This window comes from Urocitellus parryii, chromosome 1 (assembly GCF_045843805.1).
Source record: "Urocitellus parryii isolate mUroPar1 chromosome 1, mUroPar1.hap1, whole genome shotgun sequence".
NCBI classification, from domain to species: domain Eukaryota; kingdom Metazoa; phylum Chordata; class Mammalia; order Rodentia; family Sciuridae; genus Urocitellus; species Urocitellus parryii.
Genome location: NC_135531.1, coordinates 100133214 through 100155235, shown reverse-complemented (window position 1 = coordinate 100155235; position 22022 = coordinate 100133214). Strand labels below are relative to the sequence as shown.

General features: G+C 35.3%; 1 protein-coding gene across 2 annotated transcripts in view; it reads left to right on the top strand.

Moving 5' to 3' along the window:
* Positions 1-22022, top strand: part of Lars1 (leucyl-tRNA synthetase 1) — a 71318-nt gene that overhangs the window by 29778 nt on the left and 19518 nt on the right. For both annotated transcript variants that reach the window (XM_077800995.1, XM_077801002.1), the window contains 12 exons: positions 702-789; positions 874-950; positions 1552-1605; positions 3024-3164; positions 6095-6172; positions 9438-9523; positions 9631-9696; positions 9795-9877; positions 10283-10421; positions 10520-10732; positions 13076-13133; positions 17422-17485. In XM_077800995.1, the coding sequence (XP_077657121.1) occupies positions 702-789; positions 874-950; positions 1552-1605; positions 3024-3164; positions 6095-6172; positions 9438-9523; positions 9631-9696; positions 9795-9877; positions 10283-10421; positions 10520-10732; positions 13076-13133; positions 17422-17485 (1147 nt within the window). The remainder of the gene's footprint in view (positions 1-701; positions 790-873; positions 951-1551; positions 1606-3023; positions 3165-6094; positions 6173-9437; positions 9524-9630; positions 9697-9794; positions 9878-10282; positions 10422-10519; positions 10733-13075; positions 13134-17421; positions 17486-22022) is intronic.

Here is a 22022-nt window from a genome sequence, read left to right as displayed (position 1 = left end):
TTTAGTAGATATAAAAGAATTGAGTTGCATTTTATTTCATATTTTTATGTATACTCTATTTTATTTATTCATTTTTAGAGGAGATTTATTCAAGTGAAAAGGAGAGAGAGAGCTCCCACAGGGCAAGGAGAGGACCCTATAGATGTTGCTCTGTATTTGTTTATTTATTTATTTTAGTACAGGGGATTGAACCCAGGGGTGCTGAACCACTCAGCTACATCCCCAGCCTTTTTAAAATTTTTTAAGACAGGGTCTACTAAGTTGTTAGTTCCTTGCTAAGTTGCTGAGGCTGGCTTTAACTTGTTATCCTCCTGCCTCAGCCTCCTGAGCCCCTAGGATTACAGACATGCACCATTGTGCTTGGCTTATTTTTTTAATGGACAAAATTGTACATGTTTGTGGTACACAAAATGATGTTTTGAAATATGTGTGCATTGTACAATGGGCAAATCAAGCTCATTAACAAATGTATTACCTGACATTTTGTTATGAGAGTACTTAAAATCTTTTAGTGGTTTTCAAGGATATCAATGTATTTTTATTAACTATACTCATTATGTCGTGCAACAATGAATCTAATGAGCTTATTCCTGTGTATTTTTCATTACTAGCTCCTTTGGCTTAAAACATTAATACTGTTTTAAATTCTAATGGTCACAATAAATTTCTTTAATGTTTATTTTGGTCTTTTTCATATGTAGGAAATTCTTGGTGCATCACTTTCTGCACCCTTAACATCCTATAAGGTGATCTATGTTCTTCCAATGCTCACCATTAAGGAGGATAAAGGTAAAGAGTGCATTTATTTCTAGAAATACTTTGGTAATCACATTCTGGTTGTATTAGTTAATTCTAACACTTTTTTAAAATAAGGTACGGGTGTGGTCACAAGTGTTCCATCTGATTCCCCCGATGATATTGCTGCCCTCAGAGATTTGAAGAAAAAACAAGTAAGTATCTGAGTTTTATGTTCTTATTTCCTGTTTACCATCTCATTTATTATATACTTCTGAACTATGGTATGAGAAAAGGCTAAAAAGATGTGCATTTATCTTTTGTTTTTTTTTTTTTTTTGGGTGGTGCTGAGGTTTGAACCCAGGTCCTTGTGCATGCTAGGCAAGCACACTACCAACTGAGCTATATCCCCAGACCTGCATTTATCTTTAAACTGATTCTAACCCATGTTTTTAATGTTTAAGTATTTTCAGTGGTTGGAATTTTGAATATAGTGTTTCATAGAATTTGGAAAAAGTTTTTTATATTCATATTTTTATTGCAAATAACAATGTGACTTTAATTATATGTGAGCATGTCTATGTACATTTTTGCATTTGACTGTAGAGTTTCATCATTTAAGGCATTTACTGTAATGTAAGCTATTCAATTTTAAAAGTTACAGATTCCTTCTTGATGTATTTAGTAAAGTTAAAAAAAATTGTTCTGTATGGAGAGAACAAATAATAGTTTAAAAACATTTGGAGATTGCTTCTCTTAATGATTGTATTAGTGAAGTATTGATCACTAGTGTTAGTTTATGAATTTTTTTTGTAGGCCTTACGAACAAAATACGGAATTAGAGATGACATGGTCTTGCCATTTGAGCCGGTGAGTACATGGACACAATCACATTCTTTTATTTTTTTTGGTTAGAGAATATAAGAACAAAAGTTTTCCTTGTAACAAAGCTAAAATAATTGGTGAAGTATGAAAATATGGATGGGAATTTCCTTAAGGGTTTACTCACTTTACTATCTTCTGTGACAGATACTAGCAAGAGAAAGGCTAACAATAAGCATTTTCTTATCACATGTCACTGGCATATATGAAACAAATAGCTTTTTTTTTTTCTTTTAAAACCACTGAGCCATATCCCTGGCCTTTGTTTAAAAATATTTTATTTAGAGACAGGGTCTCGATAGGTTGCTTAGGGCCTTGCTAAGTTGTTGAGGCTGGCTTTAAACTTGTGATTTTCCTGTCTCAGCCTCCTGAGCTGCTGTGGAGCAAATAGCTTTTTAGTATCAGCAATTTAGTAGTAGCCTGTTTTCTTATGATGAATTCCCTGGCTTTTAAAGGCAAAATTCACCATATTACTCATTAATATTTTTATTTTAATTTTTTTGGTACCAGGGATTGAACTCAGGGCACTTAACCACTGAGCTGCATCCCCAGCCCTTTTTTATATTGTATTTAGAGACAGGGTCTCATTGAGTTGCTTAGGGCCACACTAAGTTGCTGAAGCTGGCTTTGAACTTGTGATCGTCCTGCCTCATCCTATCCAAGCCACTGGGATTACAATCATGCACCACCACACCCAGCTTACTCATGAATATTTTTTGTGACCATAATAACCTTAATCAAATCCTACAACCCTTTTATTTGTGCTTACATGTTAGTGCTTGCAGAAGAAAAAAATTTAAATTACTCTCAAATAACTTTCTTGAAGAATCCAGAAAATTTAATATAAACCAAAAGCAGGAACATCCACAAAAATAGTTGTAAATGTTGTTTTGCTAGTTTCAATGTTAATTATTTAGTTAACTGTACACCAGTGGAGAGTTAAGAACTATGATAGTTTGGTAGGTGAAGGACATTGTGGGGGGTTAATACATAATTTAATTTCTTTTTTTAGAGTGTGTGATACTGGGGATTGAACCAAGGAGCACTCTACCACTGATCTATATCCTCAGCCCTTTTTGAAAAAAAATTTCTTTTTTTTTTTTTTTGAGAATTACTAACTTGCTAAGTCTGGCATTGACCTTGGCAATCTTCCTTCCTCAGCCTCCCGAGTAGCTGGGATTACAGGTGTGTGCCACCATACCTGTCTAGAGTTTGGTTTTTGTGGGAAGGAGGACAAATTCACATCTAGAAGTTAGTCACTTTATGATTATTTAATGTGTGTCACTGTCATAGGATATAAAATCTGAAATAACACTTCATGGGACATTAAATGAAAAAAGGGCTTTGCCCATAGTGCTTTTTGTTCATTCAGTATAAAAATAAGTTTTTGACATTTCTCTTTGCAGGTGCCAGTCATTGAAGTCCCAGGTTTTGGAAATCTTTCTGCTGCAACCATTTGTGATGAGTTGAAAATTCAGAGCCAGAATGACCGAGAAAAACTTGCAGAAGCAAAGGAGAAATTGTATCTAAAAGGATTTTATGAAGGTGTAAGTGATACTTTTTATTATTTTTAATAGATTTATTTCATGCTCTGTGATTTTTCTTAAAGACTTAGGAAAAAATATTCAGTGTAGTTTCAGCAGTACATTGATTTGAGAGCATTGGTATAAGATTATGTTCTATTTCTATTTAAAAAATTTTTTTAAGTTGTTGATGGATTTTATTTTTTAATTATTTATATGTGGTGCTGAGAATCAAACCCAGTGCTTCACACATATTAGGCAAGTACTCTACCACTAAACTACAACTGTGGCCTAAATTTCTATTTTTTATTTTGCCTTGTATTCAGAAATAGTTTTAGATTTTATATATATATATTTGCCTTCTGTAAATCTCTATGAAATGAATTTTTCAGCTGGTATGGTGGTGCACACCTGTAATTCCAGCAGCTTGGGAGGCTGAGGTAGGAGGATTGTGAGTTCAAAGCCAGCCTCAGCAATTTAGCAAGGCCCTAAGCAACTTAGCATGACTCTGTCTCTAATAAAAATGCAAAAAAAGGGCTCGGGAAATGGCTCTCCTGGGTTCAATCTCCAGTAAAAAAAAAAAGAATTTCTCAGCCAGGTGCATTGGTTCATGTATGTAATCCCATTGATTGAGGAGACTAAGACAGGAGGTTGGAAAGTTTGAGGCCAGCATCAGCAAATTAGTGAGACCTGAGCAACATAGTGGTACCGTCTCAAAATACAAAATAAAAAGGATTGGGAATGTAGCTCAGTGGTAAAGCGCGCTTGTGTTCAATTCCCAGTACCAGAAAAGAAACTGACCAACAAAAAAGATGTTCTTTCTTATTTTTGTTTTTTTTTTTGTGGTACCTGGGATTAAACCTAGCTGCACTCTACTATTGAGCTACATCCCCAACCTTTTTATTATTTATTTTGAGACAGGAAGTTGCCCAGGCTTGTCTTGAACTGGTGATCCTCCTTAGTTCATGGAGTGGCTGGGTTTACAGTTTTTTGGTATTAGAAATTGAACCCAGTTGTGCTTAACCACTGAGCCATATTCCCAGGCCTTTATTATTATTATAATTTTAAATATTTAGTTTTAGATGGACACAATATTTTATTTTTATGTGTTGAGGATCAAACCTAGTGTCTCATGCATGCTAGGTGAGCACTCTACCACTGAGCCACAACCCCAGTCCCCCTTTATTATTTTTAATTTAGAGACACAGTCTCGCTAAGTTGCTTAGGGCCTTGCTAAGTTGATGAGACTGGCTTTGAACTTGTGATCCTCCTGTTTTAGCCTCCTGAGTTGTTGGGATTACAGGTATGTGCCACTGCACCAAACTAAGAAATGAATTTCTTTTTTTTTTTCTTTTGTGGTGCTAGGGTTTGAACCCAGGGTTTTGTGCATGTGGGGCTGGCATTTTACCAACTGAGCTATATCCCCAGCCCTAAGAAATGAACTTCTTGAGAAGATATTTAAAATTAGTTCATAGCTGAGCATGGTGGTGCACACCTGTAATCTCAGTGACTCAGATGACTGAAGCAGGAGGATTGGAAATTTGAGACCAGATTCGGAAATTTAATGAGACCCTGTCTCAGAACAACATAGAAAGGACTGGGGATATAGCTCAGAGGTAGAGTGCTCCTGGGTTTGATCCCAGAACTGGGAAAAAAAAAAAAGAAAAATAAATAAATAAATTATGCATTAAATTCCAAAAGTTTATTGCATAGAGAATACCTTCTTTTGCTTTTAGTTAAAGGATTCATATTTCACATAAGCAGTTTCATTCAGGTCATTAATTTTCTTCTTATTGCTTCCTACATGCCAAGTGAGCAAAACAAATTTGTTCTGAATCACTCTTTTTATGTTTGTTCATGTGTCTTAGATTTGCATGAAAAGAAAACTAGGCTAGGGAAAGTGAAAATCCAGCTGAGTTGGTGGTTACTTGAGATCAAAATGAAGATTTTAAGGAAATTGATGAAAACTATTTTATTCTTATCATTCTTTCATCTTCCTAGGTGGCCAAGAATTAGTTATATGTCTTTTCTTTTCTTTTTTTTTTTTTAAAGAGAGAGAGAGAGAGAATTTTTAATATTTTATTTTTTAGTTCTTGGAGGACACAACATCTTTGTTGGTATGTGGTGCTGAGGATCGAACCCGGGCCGTACGCATGCCAGACGAGCGCGCTACCGCCTGAGCCACATTCCCAGCCCCAGTTATATGTCTTTTCTTCTCAAGTAACATTTATATTTTTGGTAGATGATAAGGGCTAATGCTGACATAGTATTTTTATGTGAACTTTTAAAATTCTTAAAATCTGTGAATTGTAGGTGTTATTACTCCATTTTACAGATGAGGAAATCGAGGCATAAAGAGGTTAAGTAATTTACTTAAGATCAGCCAGGTAAACAGTGTTTGTTAGGACTGGGATTTAGACTAGGCACCCTAGCTTCAGGTTTTGTGTTCTTAATCATGCCATGTGATACTCATTAAATATAACTTTATAATGACAAATGCCTTTAAATAAACACACAATGCCTTTATTTAAATAGATAATGAAGCATTTTGATATGTTGGAAGACTAGAAGTTCAATTTACACTGAACATAGAAACTATTTGAGAGAGATATCAAACACCAAACACTATCAAACACCAAAATCTAACTTAAATCTGTGTCAACAACGAGTCAGTTGATATTTTTTCTCTAGAATTAATTTCCCCTTTGTGTAAAAGGTGTAATTGAAAAATAGCAGGCCTACACCAGGTCTGTAGCAGGCAATATTGGAAAGAAGTGCAAATGGAGCTTATGAGTTAGTATAGCAGAATCTTTTTCCTGTAGAAACCTGAGAAGTGGAAGTTGAGTATTCCTTCATGGTATAATAGCTATCTTAGTTATTTGAGAGAAAAACATGAAGCCAATTTTAGTTGTTTTTACATGTGTTTTTTTAAAACCCCTTTCTCATCCTTTTAGGTAATGTTGGTAGATGGATTTAAAGGACAGAAGGTCCAAGATGTAAAGAAGACTATTCAGAAAAAGATGATTGACAATGTATGTAACAGGTTATCCTCTGATTGGTTGTTTTGGAAGAGCTCTTAATGAATAGACTTAACTGTGTGATTAGCGGTGGGTTCCATAGTAGAGCTATGTTAAAGATATCATATAATTTTATGACAGGATATAAGCCTTATTTTTTTAATTTACTTTTTTAGTTGTAGTTGGACACAATACCTTTATTTATTTTTATGTGGTGTTGAGGATCCAACCCAGGGTCTTGCATGTGCTAGGTGAGCACTCTGTTGCTGATCCACAACCCCAGTTCCAAAGAATATAGGCCTTCTTAAGCAATTCACTTAACTTCATTTAACTTGTACTTCCCTTTCTGTGGATGAAGGGAAGGTAGAGTTCTAATGCTGATGTGTGCAGAAGCACATACAGAGAACTTCCGCGAGACATTCTGGCAATGTCTGTTTTAGAAACTGGTACAGAAGTTCTCTTTTTCTAGTATTTTCCTTTTTACTTTCATCCTTCCTTCACTTCTAATTTTTGTTGAAACTGTTTTGGTTTCCTATGCAAATTACCCAGAATTAATTTTTTTGTGACTTTTCATATTTTTAATTTTTTTTTTTTAGTTGTAGATGGACACATGTCTTTATTTTGTATATTTATTTGTGTGGTGTGGAGGATTGAACCCAGCGCCTCATACATACTAGGCTGGCGCTGTACTACTGAGCCACAGCTCCAGCCCCATATCTTTAAATTTTAATTTTTGTCAGTTATATATGCCCATAATACAGAAAGACAATAGTCTATTAGGCATATTAAAATTAAAAAAGCAATAGTTTTCTATCTTTGTACATTCTCTTAATTTCTCTTCCTTGGAGGGGACCACTTTCAACTATTTTACTTTAGTATTGGTCTCTACCTCTCTAATTGGTATCTAATCTAAATTATTGTAATATAAATTTTCAGGATTAGTTATCCGCCACTTAATTCAATATCCCCCTTCCAGCCCCACCCTGTGTATTTTTTTTTATGTACTGGGGGTTGAACTCAGGGGCACTTGACCACTGAGCCACATCCCCAGCCCTATTTTGTATTTTATTTAGAGACAGAGTCTTAGAGTTGCTTCTTGCCTCCCCATTGCTGAGGCTGGCTTTGAACTTGCCGTCCTCCCTTTTCAGTTTCCCATGCTGCTGGGATTACAGGCGTGCACCACTGTACCCGGCTCCACCTGTGTATTTTCTAATGTCACAGATTTGTATATACTTCTTCATCCCTCATTTTCCCTATAGAGTTTTATTATAATTTATGTTAGATCAGTAGCCATTTATTACACTTTTGAGACATGGCTAATCCGTTGTAGTATAGTGAGAATTTTGTTCTCCAGCTTTCAGTTTTCCATGAGGTTAGTAATTGTTTTTATTTATTTATTTTTATTTATTAATGTTAAATTATCCTTTTTTTGAGTATAATGTCATAGGAAGAGACAGTTATCTGTCTGCATAGTGTGAAATTGGGATATCTATGTTCTAATCTCTTTTTAAAAAGCTTTTTCTTTTCAGCCTTATCTTATTTCCACTTCCAAAACTATTTCATACCACTAATTCCTGAGCCTTTTGGAGGTCCTATAATGCACACTGAACTGGTTTTCAGTTTTTTCTACTGGTGGCTTAGGATTCAGCTGACTTTCTTATTTCTGCTAAAAGAATGTTACTCATCCTGCTTTTGGCTTCCAATTTTTTTTTTGTTTGTTTGTTTTTGGGATTGAACTCAGGGGCACTTGGCCTCTGAGCCATATCGCCAGCCCTATTTTGTATTTTATTTAGAGACAGGGTCTCACTGAGTTGCTTAGGGCCACGCCATTGTTGAGGCTGGCTTTGAACTTGCGATCTTCCCGTCTCAGCCTCCTGAGCTCTGGAATTACAGGTGTGTGCCTCTGTGCCCAACTGGCTTCCAAAATTTGATTGATATTTTTTCTTTTTCCCTTCTTGTCTTTGTAGATACTTACCATTAAAAAAAAAAAAAGGAAAAAAAATCTAAAACATTCTTTGTCATTGTTTATTGGAATTTTGAAAGGGAATTAAATGTCTATTTTTAAACCATCATCTTTAATTTTTTTAAATATATATATTTTTAGTTGGACACAATACCTTTATTTATTTATTTATTTTTATGTGTTTAATTTCAGCATGAAGAATTACATTAAAAATACAGAGTAGTGAGTAATTTTAGGAATAATAATACTAGATTTATTTAAATTATGCTAGCTTGAAATGTTTAGAACAATAGACATTAAGAGATACTGGGACTGGGGCTATCACTCAGTGGTAGAGTTCAATCCCTGTGACTGGAAAAAAAGAAAAATATATATTTTACTTCCCATTCCCTGCCCGTCCCCCCAAAAAATTGTGGGAGTTAAAAAAAAATTTTATTTAGTCGTTGATGGGCCTTTATTTTATTTGTTTGTACAGCGGATCAAACCCAGTTTCTCACACATGCTAGGCAAGTGCTCTACATTGAGCTACAATCCCAGTCCCTTGTGGGAAATTTTCATGGTAATAACATCTTCAGTAAAAAACTGAAGATGTTATTACTATGAAAATTGTTTATTCTTTGTGTTCTTAAAAAAACAAAACACAACAGTAGTTCCATATATTTAATTTCATATTTTCTTTAAAAAAAATTTTTTTCTTTTTTAGTTGTAGATGCATACAATACCTTTATTTATTTATTTGGTGCTGTTGAGGATTGAACCCAGTGCCTCACATGTGCTAGGCAAGCTCTCTACCACTGAACCACAACCCTGGCCCTCCCTCCTATTTTCTTAATATTTTTATTTATTTATTTATTTTTTAAAGAGAGAGATTTTTTTAATATTTATTTTTTAGTTCTCGGCAGACACAACATCTTTGTTTGTATGTGGTGCTGAGGATCGAACCTGGGCCGCAAGCATGCCAGGCGAGCGGGCTACCGCTTGAGCCTCATCCCCAGCCCTTCTTAATATTTTTATAACAAGGATAAAGAGCTATCACTAGCAGCCTAACTATTAAATCACAGGATAAAAAACTACTAAAAACTTTTTTGTTTTTCTCTGAAAAGCAGCTAGGGAAAGATAGGCTTGATGAAAATGGGTCTTTCCAAAGCAGATATTTCTTAGACGGAAAGATAGCTTCAACTTTGGGAAGAGGGAAGACAATAAAAGATGGGTTTTGGTTACTAGTGTAGTATTTTTTAAAAAGTACTGTTTTCATCCTCAAGTAGTGGAGATTAATTTGACGTAATACTTGATATATTTTTGCTTACTTTCATTTAGGGAGATGCATTTATTTACATGGAACCAGAGAAACAAGTGATGTCCAGGTCTTCTGATGAATGTGTCGTGGCTCTGTGTGACCAGTGGTTAGTCTCTCTTATGGCAAGAAAATTCCATTAGTCACTTTGCTCACCTCTGACTTAAAAAAAAAAAACAAAAAAAACCCCAAAAAACAATCAATTTGTCCACCCAGGTACTTGGATTATGGTGATGAGAACTGGAAAAAACAGACATCCCAGTGCTTGAAGAACATGGAAACGTAAGATGGGAGAAAATGATGAGAGAGGAATGGTGATGAGAAACTGAGAAACATGGAAGATGATGAAGAAGAGACACTTTGTCTTTTGTTCTTTCTAGATTCTGTGAGGAGACCAGGAGGAACTTTGAAGCTTCCTTAGGTTGGCTACAAGAACATGCTTGTTCAAGAACTTATGGTTTAGGTAAGCAATTTTCAAACATTTCTATTTGAATGACTTTGCCAGTTATACAACAAATACACATTTTTATACCCCCTGCCCCTTGTGTTTTCTGAATTGAGAGTGACAGGTTTTGGTTGGAGGGTGAGGGAAACTAGGGTGTGATCCCTGGCCATCTACCTGGTGGTAGAAATATGTCCTCTCTAACACATAAAGCTTTTATGGTGTGACTTTTTGATAGACTCTAGAGCATCACTTGTTTTGTTTTTATCTAGTGTGTTATTTGTATTAGTTATTTAAGTAGAATTTAAGAACTTTCTAAGTAAATAGTTTTGTAAATAGTTTTGCTATAACCCTCTTGAAAATGTAGATTCCATAGATGAAGTGTCTTAGATTCCTGATCCATGAATTTTCCTTTTTATTTTTCAGGCACTCGTCTGCCTTGGGATGAACAGTGGCTAATTGAATCACTCTCTGATTCTACTATTTACATGGCATTTTACACAGTTGCACACCTGTTGCAGGGGGGCAACTTGCGTGGACAGGCAGAGTCTCCACTGGGTATCAGGTTGGTAAATAGTTAAGGGAAAGGAGTATATTTTATTAGCAAGCATTGAAATCTTTTGATTTACATGTTTGATTTACATTATTTTTGTTTTAATACAGTGCACAACAGATGACTAAGGAAGTTTGGGATTATATTTTCTTCAAGGATGCACCATTTCCTAAGACTCAGATCCCAAAGGAAAAATTAGATCAGTTAAAGCAGGAGTTTGAGTTCTGGTATCCTGTGGATCTTCGAGTATCTGGCAAGGATCTTATTCCAAATCATCTTTCATATTACCTTTATAATCATGTGGCTATGTGGCCGGAACAAAGGTGAATGCTAACATACATGTGGACTAGATTTATTGATTGTCAATAAGGGTGTCTTGTAATTTCAAGTATCCTAATAAATTTTTGTGGAGAGGACAGCTAGACTTGACAATAAAATTTTTTTCTTATTAAATGTACAATAAAGCAGAAAGCATACATCTTCTTATCTGTTATATTTAAAAACAAGGGTTTCTAAATATAACTTAGGCCACCAAAACATGTTATACTTCAGGGGCACTGAAGGTATAGTTCATTTGATCCATTAGATGTAGGAATTAAAGGCAATTTGAGGCGTTAGAACTTGAAGGAACCCCCCCTTTAGAGTTGGGAGCTCCATGATTCCAGCATTAATTGGTAGCACCATTTTGACCAGAATCTGGGTCCACACACTGTGCTCTGGGGTGGTTCTTCTGTCCTCCTTTATCTTGATGCAGGTGTGTCTCTGCTTTTTTTTCTCTCGTCTTTCAAATATCTGAAGAAAGCAGCAATTCAGTCTGTCCAAATTTTATTTCATAAAGCCAAAACAATCTCATAAAACTTGTATTTAGAAAGACATTCTATTTTTTTCCCTCAGGAATGCAAGGAAGATTTTTAAAGTAGAGGATTGATATCTAATGTGATTCTTATACTACTTGTCATACAATTATTTTACTCTTTGATTTAAAAAATATTTTTAAGGAAATTGAAGCCAGGTGTGGTAGTGCATAGTTATAATTACAGTGGCTTGGGAGGCTGAGGCAGGAGGATTGTGAGTTCAGAGCCAGACTTAGCAACTTAGTGAGGCCCTGAGCAACTTAGCAAGACCCTGTCTCAAAATAAAATATAAAAAGGGTTGGGGATGTGGCTCAGTGGTTAAATGCTCCTACATTCAATCCCTGGTGCCAAAAAAAAAAAAAGAAAAAAGAAAAGAAACTGGGTATCTTAGAGTAGCGCTTTTTTTTTTTATTTTTTTATTTTTTAAAAGTAGTTGTGGATGGACAACATGCCTTTATTTTGTTTATTTTTATGTGGTGCTAAGGATCAAACTCAGTACCTCATACATGCTAGGCAAATGCTCTGCCCCTGAGCTATAGCCCCAGCCCCTTTGAGTAGCATTTACTATTAAATTGAATCTTATCTTTGCACAATTTTTTTTATTTTTTTATTTTTTAAAAAATTACAGGTAAGTAATAACATCCAAGTACTTATGCCAGGCACTTGTTCTAATCACTTTCAGTAACTGCTTTAATTCTCATTACAATTTTTTGAGGCAGATCTCTGATATCCTTATTTTACAAACAAGGAGCCTTACTTGAGGCAAAGAGGGATCAAAAATTCACCCAGAGCTACCCAGTTAGATAAGTAGAAGAACCAGATGCAAACCCAGGAATCTGGTCCCAGAAACTTGCTTTTACCCATTGTGCCTCATATGATATCATTTGTTCTTTTTTTGGGTACCAGGAATTGAACCTGGGGGTGCTTAACCACTGAGCCACATCCCCAGCCCTTTTTATATGTTATTTTGAGACAGGGTCTTGCTAAATTGCTGAGGCTGTCTTTGATCTTGTTATTCTCCTGCCTCAGCTTCTCGAGTTCTGTCATTACAGGTGTGTGCCACTGCACCCAGCACATGATCTCATTTTTAAAATGAATGAATAAATGTACACACAGTTTGAAAATTCAGAGAGTGTATAAAGTAAAAAAGTAATAGTGAATTTTGAACCCTGTGCCTATACCACTGTACTTCTGAAAATTGATCACTTTTAGTTGGTAGTACTATTCTGACCAGAATCTGGATCTGCATAATCTTTGTGCTCCAGGATAGTCCTCTGTCCTCTTCCATGTTTATCCAGGTGTATTTTTATTTTTCTCTTTAGTCCCTTAAGTAGCTGAAGGAACAAACTCTTGATTTCTTCTGGAAAAAAATTGTTTATATATACACTGGCACCAGTTACCTATATTTAAAATTTATTCAGTGATACTGTGCTGTATATGCTTTTCTCTTTTTTTTCCACTTAATATATATTTAGGATCTTTTCTACTGATACATATAGCCCTGCCTATATTTTTAAAATAGTTATATTATTGTATGTGTGCATCATCATTTCTATAGTTAGTCCTTTGTTGTTTATATGTATTGTTAAATACAGGACAGCAGCTGGGGTGGTAGAACACTTTCCTTGCATGTACAAAGCCCTGGGTTCTATCCCTTAAAACAGACACACAAGAAGCCAGATCATAGTAAATACACTGTATATTTGTCTGAGCAAATTTTTATGAGTATTAAAATTTACCTCAAAATTTTAAACATATGCCATAATCTTTCTTTAATTTTCATTTTCTGTCTTTAAACATTTACCTGTAAAGTGACAAATGGCCCACAGCTGTGAGAGCAAACGGACATCTCCTCCTCAATTCTGAGAAGGTAAGGCTTATTGCCTCTTGAAAGTTTAAAATTCCTGGAAGTCTTTTCAGATTTAGAAAGTTGTACATTTTATAGGAATATGAATCAATCAGAGAGTTCAGGACTGGCAGCACAAATTTTTTTTTCTTTTTTTTATTGGTTGTTCAAAACATTACAAAGCTCTTGACATATCATATTTCATACATTAGATTCAAGTGGGTTATGAACTCCCATTTTTACCCCAAATACAGATTGCAGAATCACATCAGTTACACATCCACATTTTTACATAATGCCCTATTAGTAACTGTTGTATTCTGCTACCTTTCCTATCCTCTACTATCCTCCCTCCCCTCCCCTCCCATCTTCTCTCTCTACCCCATCTACTGTAATTCATTTCTCTCCTTGTTTATTTTCCCATTCTCCTCACAACCTCTTATATGTAATTTTGTATAACAATGAGGGTCTCCCTCCATTTCCATGCAATTTCCCTTTTCTCTTCCTTTCCCTCCCACCTCATGTCTCTGTTTAATGTTAATCTTTTCCTCCTGCTCTTCCTCCCTGCTCTGTTCTTAGTTGCTCTCATTATATCGAAGAAGACATTTGGTATTTGTTTTTTAGGGATTGGCTAGCTTCACTAAGCATAATCTGCTCTAGTGCCATCCATTTCCCTGCAAATTCCATGATTTTGTCATTTTTTAGTGCTGCGTAATACTCCATGGTGTATAAATGCCACATTTTTTTTATCCATTCATCTATTGAAGGGCATCTGGGTTGGTTCCACAGTCTAGCTATTGTGAATTGTGCTGCTATGAACATCGATGTGGCAGTATCCCTGTAGTACGCTCTTTTGAGGTCTTCAGGGAATAGTCTGAGAAGGTCAATAGCTGGGTCAAATGGTGGTTCCATTCCCAGCTTTCCCAGGAATCTCCATACTGCTTTCCATATTGGCCGCACCAGGTTGCAGTCCCACCAGCAATGTACAAGAGTACCCTTTTCCCCACATCCTTGCCAGCACTTGTTGTTGTTTGACTTCATAATGGCTGCCAATCTTACTGGAGTGAGATGGTATCTTAGGGTGGTTTTGATTTGCATTTCTCTGACTGCTAGAGATGGTAAGCATTTTTTCATGTACTTGTTGATTGATAGTATGTCCTCCTCTGAGAAGTGTCTGTTCAGGTCCTTGGCCCATTTGTTGATTGGGTTATTTGTTGTCTTATTGTCTAATTTTTTGAGTTCTTTGTATACTCTGGATATTAGGGCTCTATCTGAAGTGTGAGGAGTAAAAATTTGTTCCCATGATGTAGGCTCCCTATTTACCTCTCTTATTGTTTCTCTTGCTGAGAAAAAAATTTTCAGTTTAAGTAAGTCCCATTTGTTGATTGTTGTTATTAACTCTTGTGCTATGGGTGTCCTATTAAGGGATTTGGAGCCCGACCCCATAATATGTAGATCGGAGCCAACTTTTTCTTCTATCAGACACAGAGTCTCTGATTTGATATCTAGCTCCTTGATCCACTTTGAGTTAACTTTTGTGCATGGCGAGAGGAGGGGATTCAGTTTCATTTTGTTGCATATGGATTTCCAGTTTTCCCAACACCATTTGTTGAAGATGCTATCCTTCCTCCATTGCATGCTTTTAGCTCCTTTGGCAGCACAAATTAAATACAATAATAATCACAAATTAAATACAGTAATAAATAATCCCTGGTACCAGGGATTGAACCCAGGGTGCTTAACCAGGGAGCCATATCTCCAGCCTATTTTATTTTTTATTTTGAGACAGGGTCTCACTAAGTTGTTTAGGTACTTGCTAAATTGCTGAGGCTGGTCCCAAATTTGTAATCCTCCTGTTTCAGCCTCTTGAATTGCTAGGATTACAGACTTGCGCCACCATGCCCTGGTAAATAAAAGTGAGCAAATAGAGTAGATAGTTTCATTGAGGAAAGAAGAGGAATATTTACTTGTTATATTATTTGTATTTAAAGTGGCATAAGGTGACAATTCATGACTGGAAGAGATGGAGATAGGGACAAGAAGCATAAAGATCTTAGCATATTGACTCCCATGAGAACTTTCTCTTTCTCTCTCTCTCTCTCTCTCTCTCTCTTTTTTTTTTTTTTTTTTTTTTTTGATACTAGGGATTGAACTCAAGGGTGCTCAACCACTGAGCCATATCCCCATTTCTTTGTATTTTATTCTGAGACAAGGTCTTGGTAAGTTGCTGAGGCTGACTTTGAATTTGTGATCCTCCTCCCTCAGGCTCCCAAGTCACTGGGATTACAGGTGTGTGTCACCACACCTGGCAAGATCTTTCTCAATAACTTGAGAAAGGGATTTAGTGCTTTTTGTTTTTACTCTGACCACTAAATTAGAAAACAAGATTTTGAAGTTTATGTGATTTCTAGGTGTCACTTAATGCTTTTTCCTAGATAATCTATTATCATTCTCTATGCTGAAAATTGAAAAAAAAAACTATCACCCCCATTATTGTCACTATTAATTTGTGTGACTCTTTTATAGGCTACATAGGACTATAATTAATTAGCATTCTTGAGAGGAGGTTATGCAAACTTCTTGACAGTACCCTCATTTTCCCCTCTAATACCTTTGCAGAGAGAAAGGCATCTCCAATTTAAAAAAAAAGTATTATTTATGATTCAAGAGTTTGTTTTTTTTTGGGGGGGTGGTGTACCAGGGATTGAATTCAGGGGCTCTAGGTCTCTGAGCCACATCCACAGCCCTATTTTGTATTTTATTTAACGACAGGGTCTGACTGAGTTGCTTAGTGCTTCGCTGTTGCCAAGACTGACTTTGAACTTGTGACGCTCCTGTCTTAGCCTCCCGAGCTGCTGGGATTACAGGTGGGCACTACTGTGCCTGGCCCAAAGTTTTGTGTTGCTGAGGATTAAACCCAGGGTCTTAACCTTCCAAGCATTCTGCTGCAGAACTATATACTCCCAGCCTAGTATTATTTATTTATTATTAGTAAATATTGTATGTGTTACAACCAATGAATTTTATTATGACCAGTGAAAGGTAGTGGCAAAAGAGTATTAGTATCTATGTCTTAAAGAAATAGGTATAGATTTGAACAAACAGCATATGATATGAACTTTAGTATAAAATGTCAGATTTAGCCATTGCTGTAAAAGTAACACGTAATTAAAATGTTTATTAGCTTGGTGTGTTGACAAGCACCTGTAAGCCTAGTGCCTTGGGAGGCTGAGGCAGGAGGATCATAAATTCAAAGCCAGCTTCAACAACTTAGTGAGGCCCTTGGCAACTTAGTGAGATCCTGTCAGCAAGGTCTGGGATGTGATTCAGTGGTTGAGCACCCCTGGGCTACCTGGGTACCCTTGGTACCCTCCCTTACCAAAGATAGTCTGTACATTAGACTTAAAAAAAAAAAAAAAAAGGCTGTTTAGCAACATGAGTTGTATTATAGATTTTGTTAGATTAACTTGATTATTGAATTCCTCTTTTCTTCGTAAGTCAAAGTGGATCCATATATTTTGTAATTGTATTAGGATGTAACCTTTTCTTTGGCTTATCTGAACATTGTTGTATACTGACTATTAGAATGATGCTTTATTGTCATGTAGTGGAAAATTGATGTAATATCTGTTCTTCGGCATTAGCAAAGTTTCAATAATAACATAAAACAGTTAAAATATTAAAGATTGTCATTCTGTGAACGGTACCCTCCTAGATACACTGCCTTAGGGCAGAGCACAACTTGAACAACTAGTTATTGTGACCATAATGACAGGAACCTTCCTAAAATCCTAATTCTTAACCTCTCGAGCTAGTCTATTCTATCCTGAAGGACTCTTGAGTGCTGTACAGCTCTTGCTTATGTACCTAGCTTAAGCGTTCTGGTTATAGTGGAATCATTCCACATGTCTAATCAGTTACCTGGGGTGATAAGGATAATGGAAATCAGAGTAGACTGAATGTTGGCCTTGAGATCCACTCCTAGCTTTGTCACTAATGAGCTAAATAACTCAAGACAAGTAACTTTATTGGTTCAACTTCATATTTTTTTTTTCTCTAAAATTCATGTAAAGGGATGGGGTTGTGGCTCAGTGGTATAGCACCTGCCTAGCACATGTGAGGCACTGGGTTCAATCTTCAGTACCACATAAAAGAATAAATAAAGTAAAAAAAAATAAAATTTATGTATTTTTCCTTTTCTGTGTTTTGAATTCCTTTTTATTTTGTCATGTCCAACTTAGTTAAATTTGATTTGGCTGATTATATTTATGTATGTTGTCATTAATGCCTAATTATTGACTTTCTATTTCAGATGTCAAAATCCACAGGCAACTTCCTAACTTTGACCCAAGCTGTTGACAAATTTTCAGCTGATGGTGAGTTATGCATTTTTGTTATTACTGTTGCACAGAATCTGATTTGCCTTAGATTACAAAAGACAAGTTAAAATAGGTGTTTTAATTTTTTATCTTCTGCTTTGAACAAAATTTTAAAATATTCGTAATTTCTTTATGGATAAACAACATAAATTATAAGAATTATTGATAAAATCCATCCAGGAGCAAACTTCATCTAAAGTTAGTTTTCTTTTAAATGAAAGTCACTATAATTGCTGAGATTCAAAACTGGTTTTGTAGAGAACTTGGGCCTATAGGAAGTAAATATCTAAATATTTACTCTGTATTTGGTTTTTCAATGGAAGATTTGAATGTGAGAACATTTACTTTTCAGAAATTATTTTTCCCCTGATCTTAGAATTTTTACATTTTATTAGTATTTTGGGAAGAAACAAAATTAGTATTATCTTTAAGGAACCATTTATTTCTATTTAACTAGTCCTTGGTCATCGTGATATTTTTTTTGTTGATCATGGCTAACCCATTTTGAGTTCTTGATTTCTCTATTGGAACTGAATTATTTCTGTTTCTTAGAATACATTATTTAAAATTGTATTTGCGTTTGGATAAGTAATACATTCATATGGTTCAAAATATAGAAGATCTGAAAAGCATATGCATTAAAAATATACCCTCTTTTATCCCTTAGCTATCCAGTCTTTCTCAGTTGATAAAATCATCAATTTCTTCACATACTCTCTTATACATTGCTAGTGGGAATGCAATTTGTACAGCTCTCTTGGAGGCAATTTTGGCAATTCCAAACAAAGCTTATCTTACCTTTTTTTGCCTTACAGTCCCACTTATATGGATTTGCCCTGGAGCACCTCCTCCAACAATACCAAAAAATGTGTACATTATTGACTGTAGCAGTGTTTGAACTTGTAAAATATTGGAAGCAACCTAAATGCTTTTGTGTAGTAGAGTGAATGAATAAACTGTGCTACCACCACATAATGGAATACTGTATAATTATAAAAAGCAAGGATAAGAAAGATCTCTATCAATTAATTTCTAAAATTTGTGGAAAAAACAAACCAAGAAACCCACAAAACAATAACATTAGCTATGCAAAAGAACCATTTAATTAAACAAAACAAAACAAAACAAAAAACTACTATATGCATTCCTCATGTAGAAAAGTAGGAGATAAATAATATATGTGTCTACTGATTTTAAAACAGTTGTAGAATAGGCCAGGTGTGGTGGTACACATTGTAATCCCAGCAGCTCAGGAGGCTTTGAGGAGGATTGGAAGGTAAAAGCCAGCCTCAGCAATTTAGCAGGGTCCTAAGCAACTTAGCAAGACCTTGTCTCAAAATAAAAATTAAAAAATGGGCTGGGGATGTGGCTCAGTGATAAGTGCCCCTGGGTCCAGTCCTTGGAGAATGATAAACTAGACACTAGAGAGATTAGTGACCTATGACTATGAGGTAGGTGGGAAATACTGGGAAGAATGGGAATTTGCTAGTAAAGATGAAGAAGGAGCTGTACTTCTCTGAGTGTACCTTTTTGTATAACTTTGACTCTTAGAGCCACAATAATATTTCTTTCTTCTTTTTTAAAAAAATACGTTTATTTGTAGATGGACGCAATACATTTGTACTTTTATTTATTTATTGAATCCAGTGTCTCACACATACTAGGCAAGCGCTCTCCCACTGAGCTACAATCCCAGCCCCCATAATAATGTTTCTTGTACCAAAATATCAAGCACATAATTAAAATCAAAGGATGTGGTGGCAGGGGACTCCAAATGGTGATAAATGTACAAAGCTATATTGCAAATGGAAGCATGACTATAATGAAGGGGGTAGGGAAGAACAACTTAACTTTGTAAACAGTATTTTGGTTAAATACAAACACTAAAGAAAGAACTCTACACAAATACCGTAGTTAGTAAGTCTGCTTCTTACTAGAAATAAAAGCACTTATGAAAATGTGTTTACCAAGGTTGAATAAAAAAATAAATATATTGTGGATGAGAACCTCTTTCTCAGAGAGCTTACTTTCAGAAGAAGTTATAAAAAGTAAAAGAGAAAGGCTGGAATAAACCATGTAATATTGAATTGAAATTGGCAATATGAGTTTATGATTTTAATTTTATTTTTAGATACATATATACAGAAATAAACATTGATGCTTATGTGCATGTGGGTTAGTATACATACATATATCTTCCTAGTTCTGTTTGCTTGAGTGAGCCTCGGAGTAGTGACACCCAGTAGCAATGAAATGTGTTCAGATCTTGGTTCTAAATACCATTCTCTTACAAAAGGAGCGAGAGCTCCTAGGAAAAGTGATTGATTTGGTAGGAAAAGTACAAGATGAGCGTGGACCAGCTGCCAAAATAAGGAAGTACTTGCCAGGTGCAGTGGCACACACCTGTAATCCCAGTGGTTTGGGATGCTCAGGCAAGAGGGTCACAAGTTTAAAGCCAGCTTCAGCAACTTAACTAAGGTCCCAAGCAACTTAGTGAGAATCTGTCTCTAAATAAAATATAAAAAAGGGCTGGGGATGTGGCTGTGATTAAGTGCCCCTGGGTTCCATCCTGGTTTAAAAAAAAAGAAAGTAAGGAAGACTTATGAAAGCAGGAAACGTGGGGCTGGGGATGTGGCTCAAGCCCTAGCACGCTCGCCTGACATGTGTGCGGCCTGGGTTCGATCCTCAGCACCACATACAAACAAAGATGTTGTGTGCGCCGAAAACTAAAAAATAAATAAATATAAAAAAAAAAAAAAAGCAGGAAACGTTTTGTTTGTTTTCTTCGGTGCTGGGGATTTAATCCTAGGGCCTCATACTTGCTAGGCAAGTATTCTACCACCAGATTATCCTCTGTCCTGAGTGGGGATATGTTGAAAGGACACCAGAGTGATTTTGAAGGAGCTTCCATTAGTATGTGCTAGAACAATTTAGGCATCAATAAATAATAATAGTATTGGATTATAACCTAATGGATAAAATAAATATCTCTGGGTCCATACTGATATCTACTAATTATTGAATAAATAAATCAGTGGGGAAGTAAGGAAGTCTTTTCCTTTGAAGTCACTTAATGTAGAAATACTGAGTGAACTATAAAAGCACCAGTAGTCAAACACCATGATAATAATTGTTATAGGGAAGATCCACCAATGGTTGCTAAAATGGGTTAAAGTTTCAGAAAAATAGGATATTTGCATATTTTCAGTGTTTCTCATCTCAAGATATTTATTAATCATAAAGGAAAAAATAGTAATTTTATAGTAGAAATGCTTGGTGCATAGCCAAGTGATCAAGGTTAGCAGTAACAGTACTTAAGTCATATCAATATCATGTACCTTCCTGATAGGATACTCAAAGAGGGTACAACAATTTTTTGTGGTGTTCTTACCAGAGGTTCATAACCTCAGGCTACTCATGAGGAAACATCACACAAAACTAAAATTGAGAGCAGTTTTATTAAATAACTAACATCAAAGCTGTTAATGCCATAAAGGACAAGGGAAGACTAAAAAAACTGTCATAGATTTGAAAAGAACAAGGGGAGACACAGCCATGAAATGCAGTGTGAATTTCTGAATTGGATTTTTTTTTAAATATTTATTTTTTTAGGTGTAGATAGACACAACACAATGCCTTTATTTTTATGTGGTGCTGAGGATTGAACCCGGGTCCCGCCTGTGCTAGGCGAGCGCTTTACTGCTGAGCCATAATCCCAGCCCCTGAATTGGATCTTGAAGTAGAAAAAAGATCTTAGGGGAAATGGTGGAAAATTTACATAAGTTCTATAATTTGGTTAATAATATTGTACTAATGTTAACTTCCTGGTTTTGATATTAGAGTTATGTAAGTTGTTGACATTTAGAAAGCTGGGTAAATGATACATATTTATTCTCTACTGATTTTTGTAAATTTTTTAGTTGAGTGTAAAGTCGTTTCAAAGTAAAAAGCTAAAATGTTTTCACCTTGTGTGTGCCAAGAAGTATTTAATGCATATAAAACTTAATGTTTCATGTTCTCATCTTCCTCCTTTAGGATATAGAAAGTAGCTTTACTGCTCTGTATTTTTCCTTTTTTCACTTAGCAATTCTTATATTGGACTATAGTGAGTTACTTTTTTTGTAGCAATATAGCATTTCATTGTAGATATATGTCCTATAATTTTTAAAAAATTAGGCTTATTGATATTTAATTTTTTTCTTGTATTTTCAAATGAAAGATTTTGCTAATACTAAGACACAAGAATTGAAAAAATAAAGTTTTATTAGTTGAAAACTGAAACAAAGTAATTTTAGTACTGAGAAATTGAATAAACATTTGTATACATAGAGCAACAGTGTGTGTTCTCATGCATTAAAAATACCATAATATTTTTCTACTTTTAAATGAGACTGAGATATTGATGGGGAAACCACAAAGAAATGTCTATCCCTAATTCATCATTTTCTTCCTTTGCCTTATTAAAGATCACATTATCTCATTAGCTCAATATGCCTGAGAAGAAGCACATATTAATGCTAAATGTATGTAAATT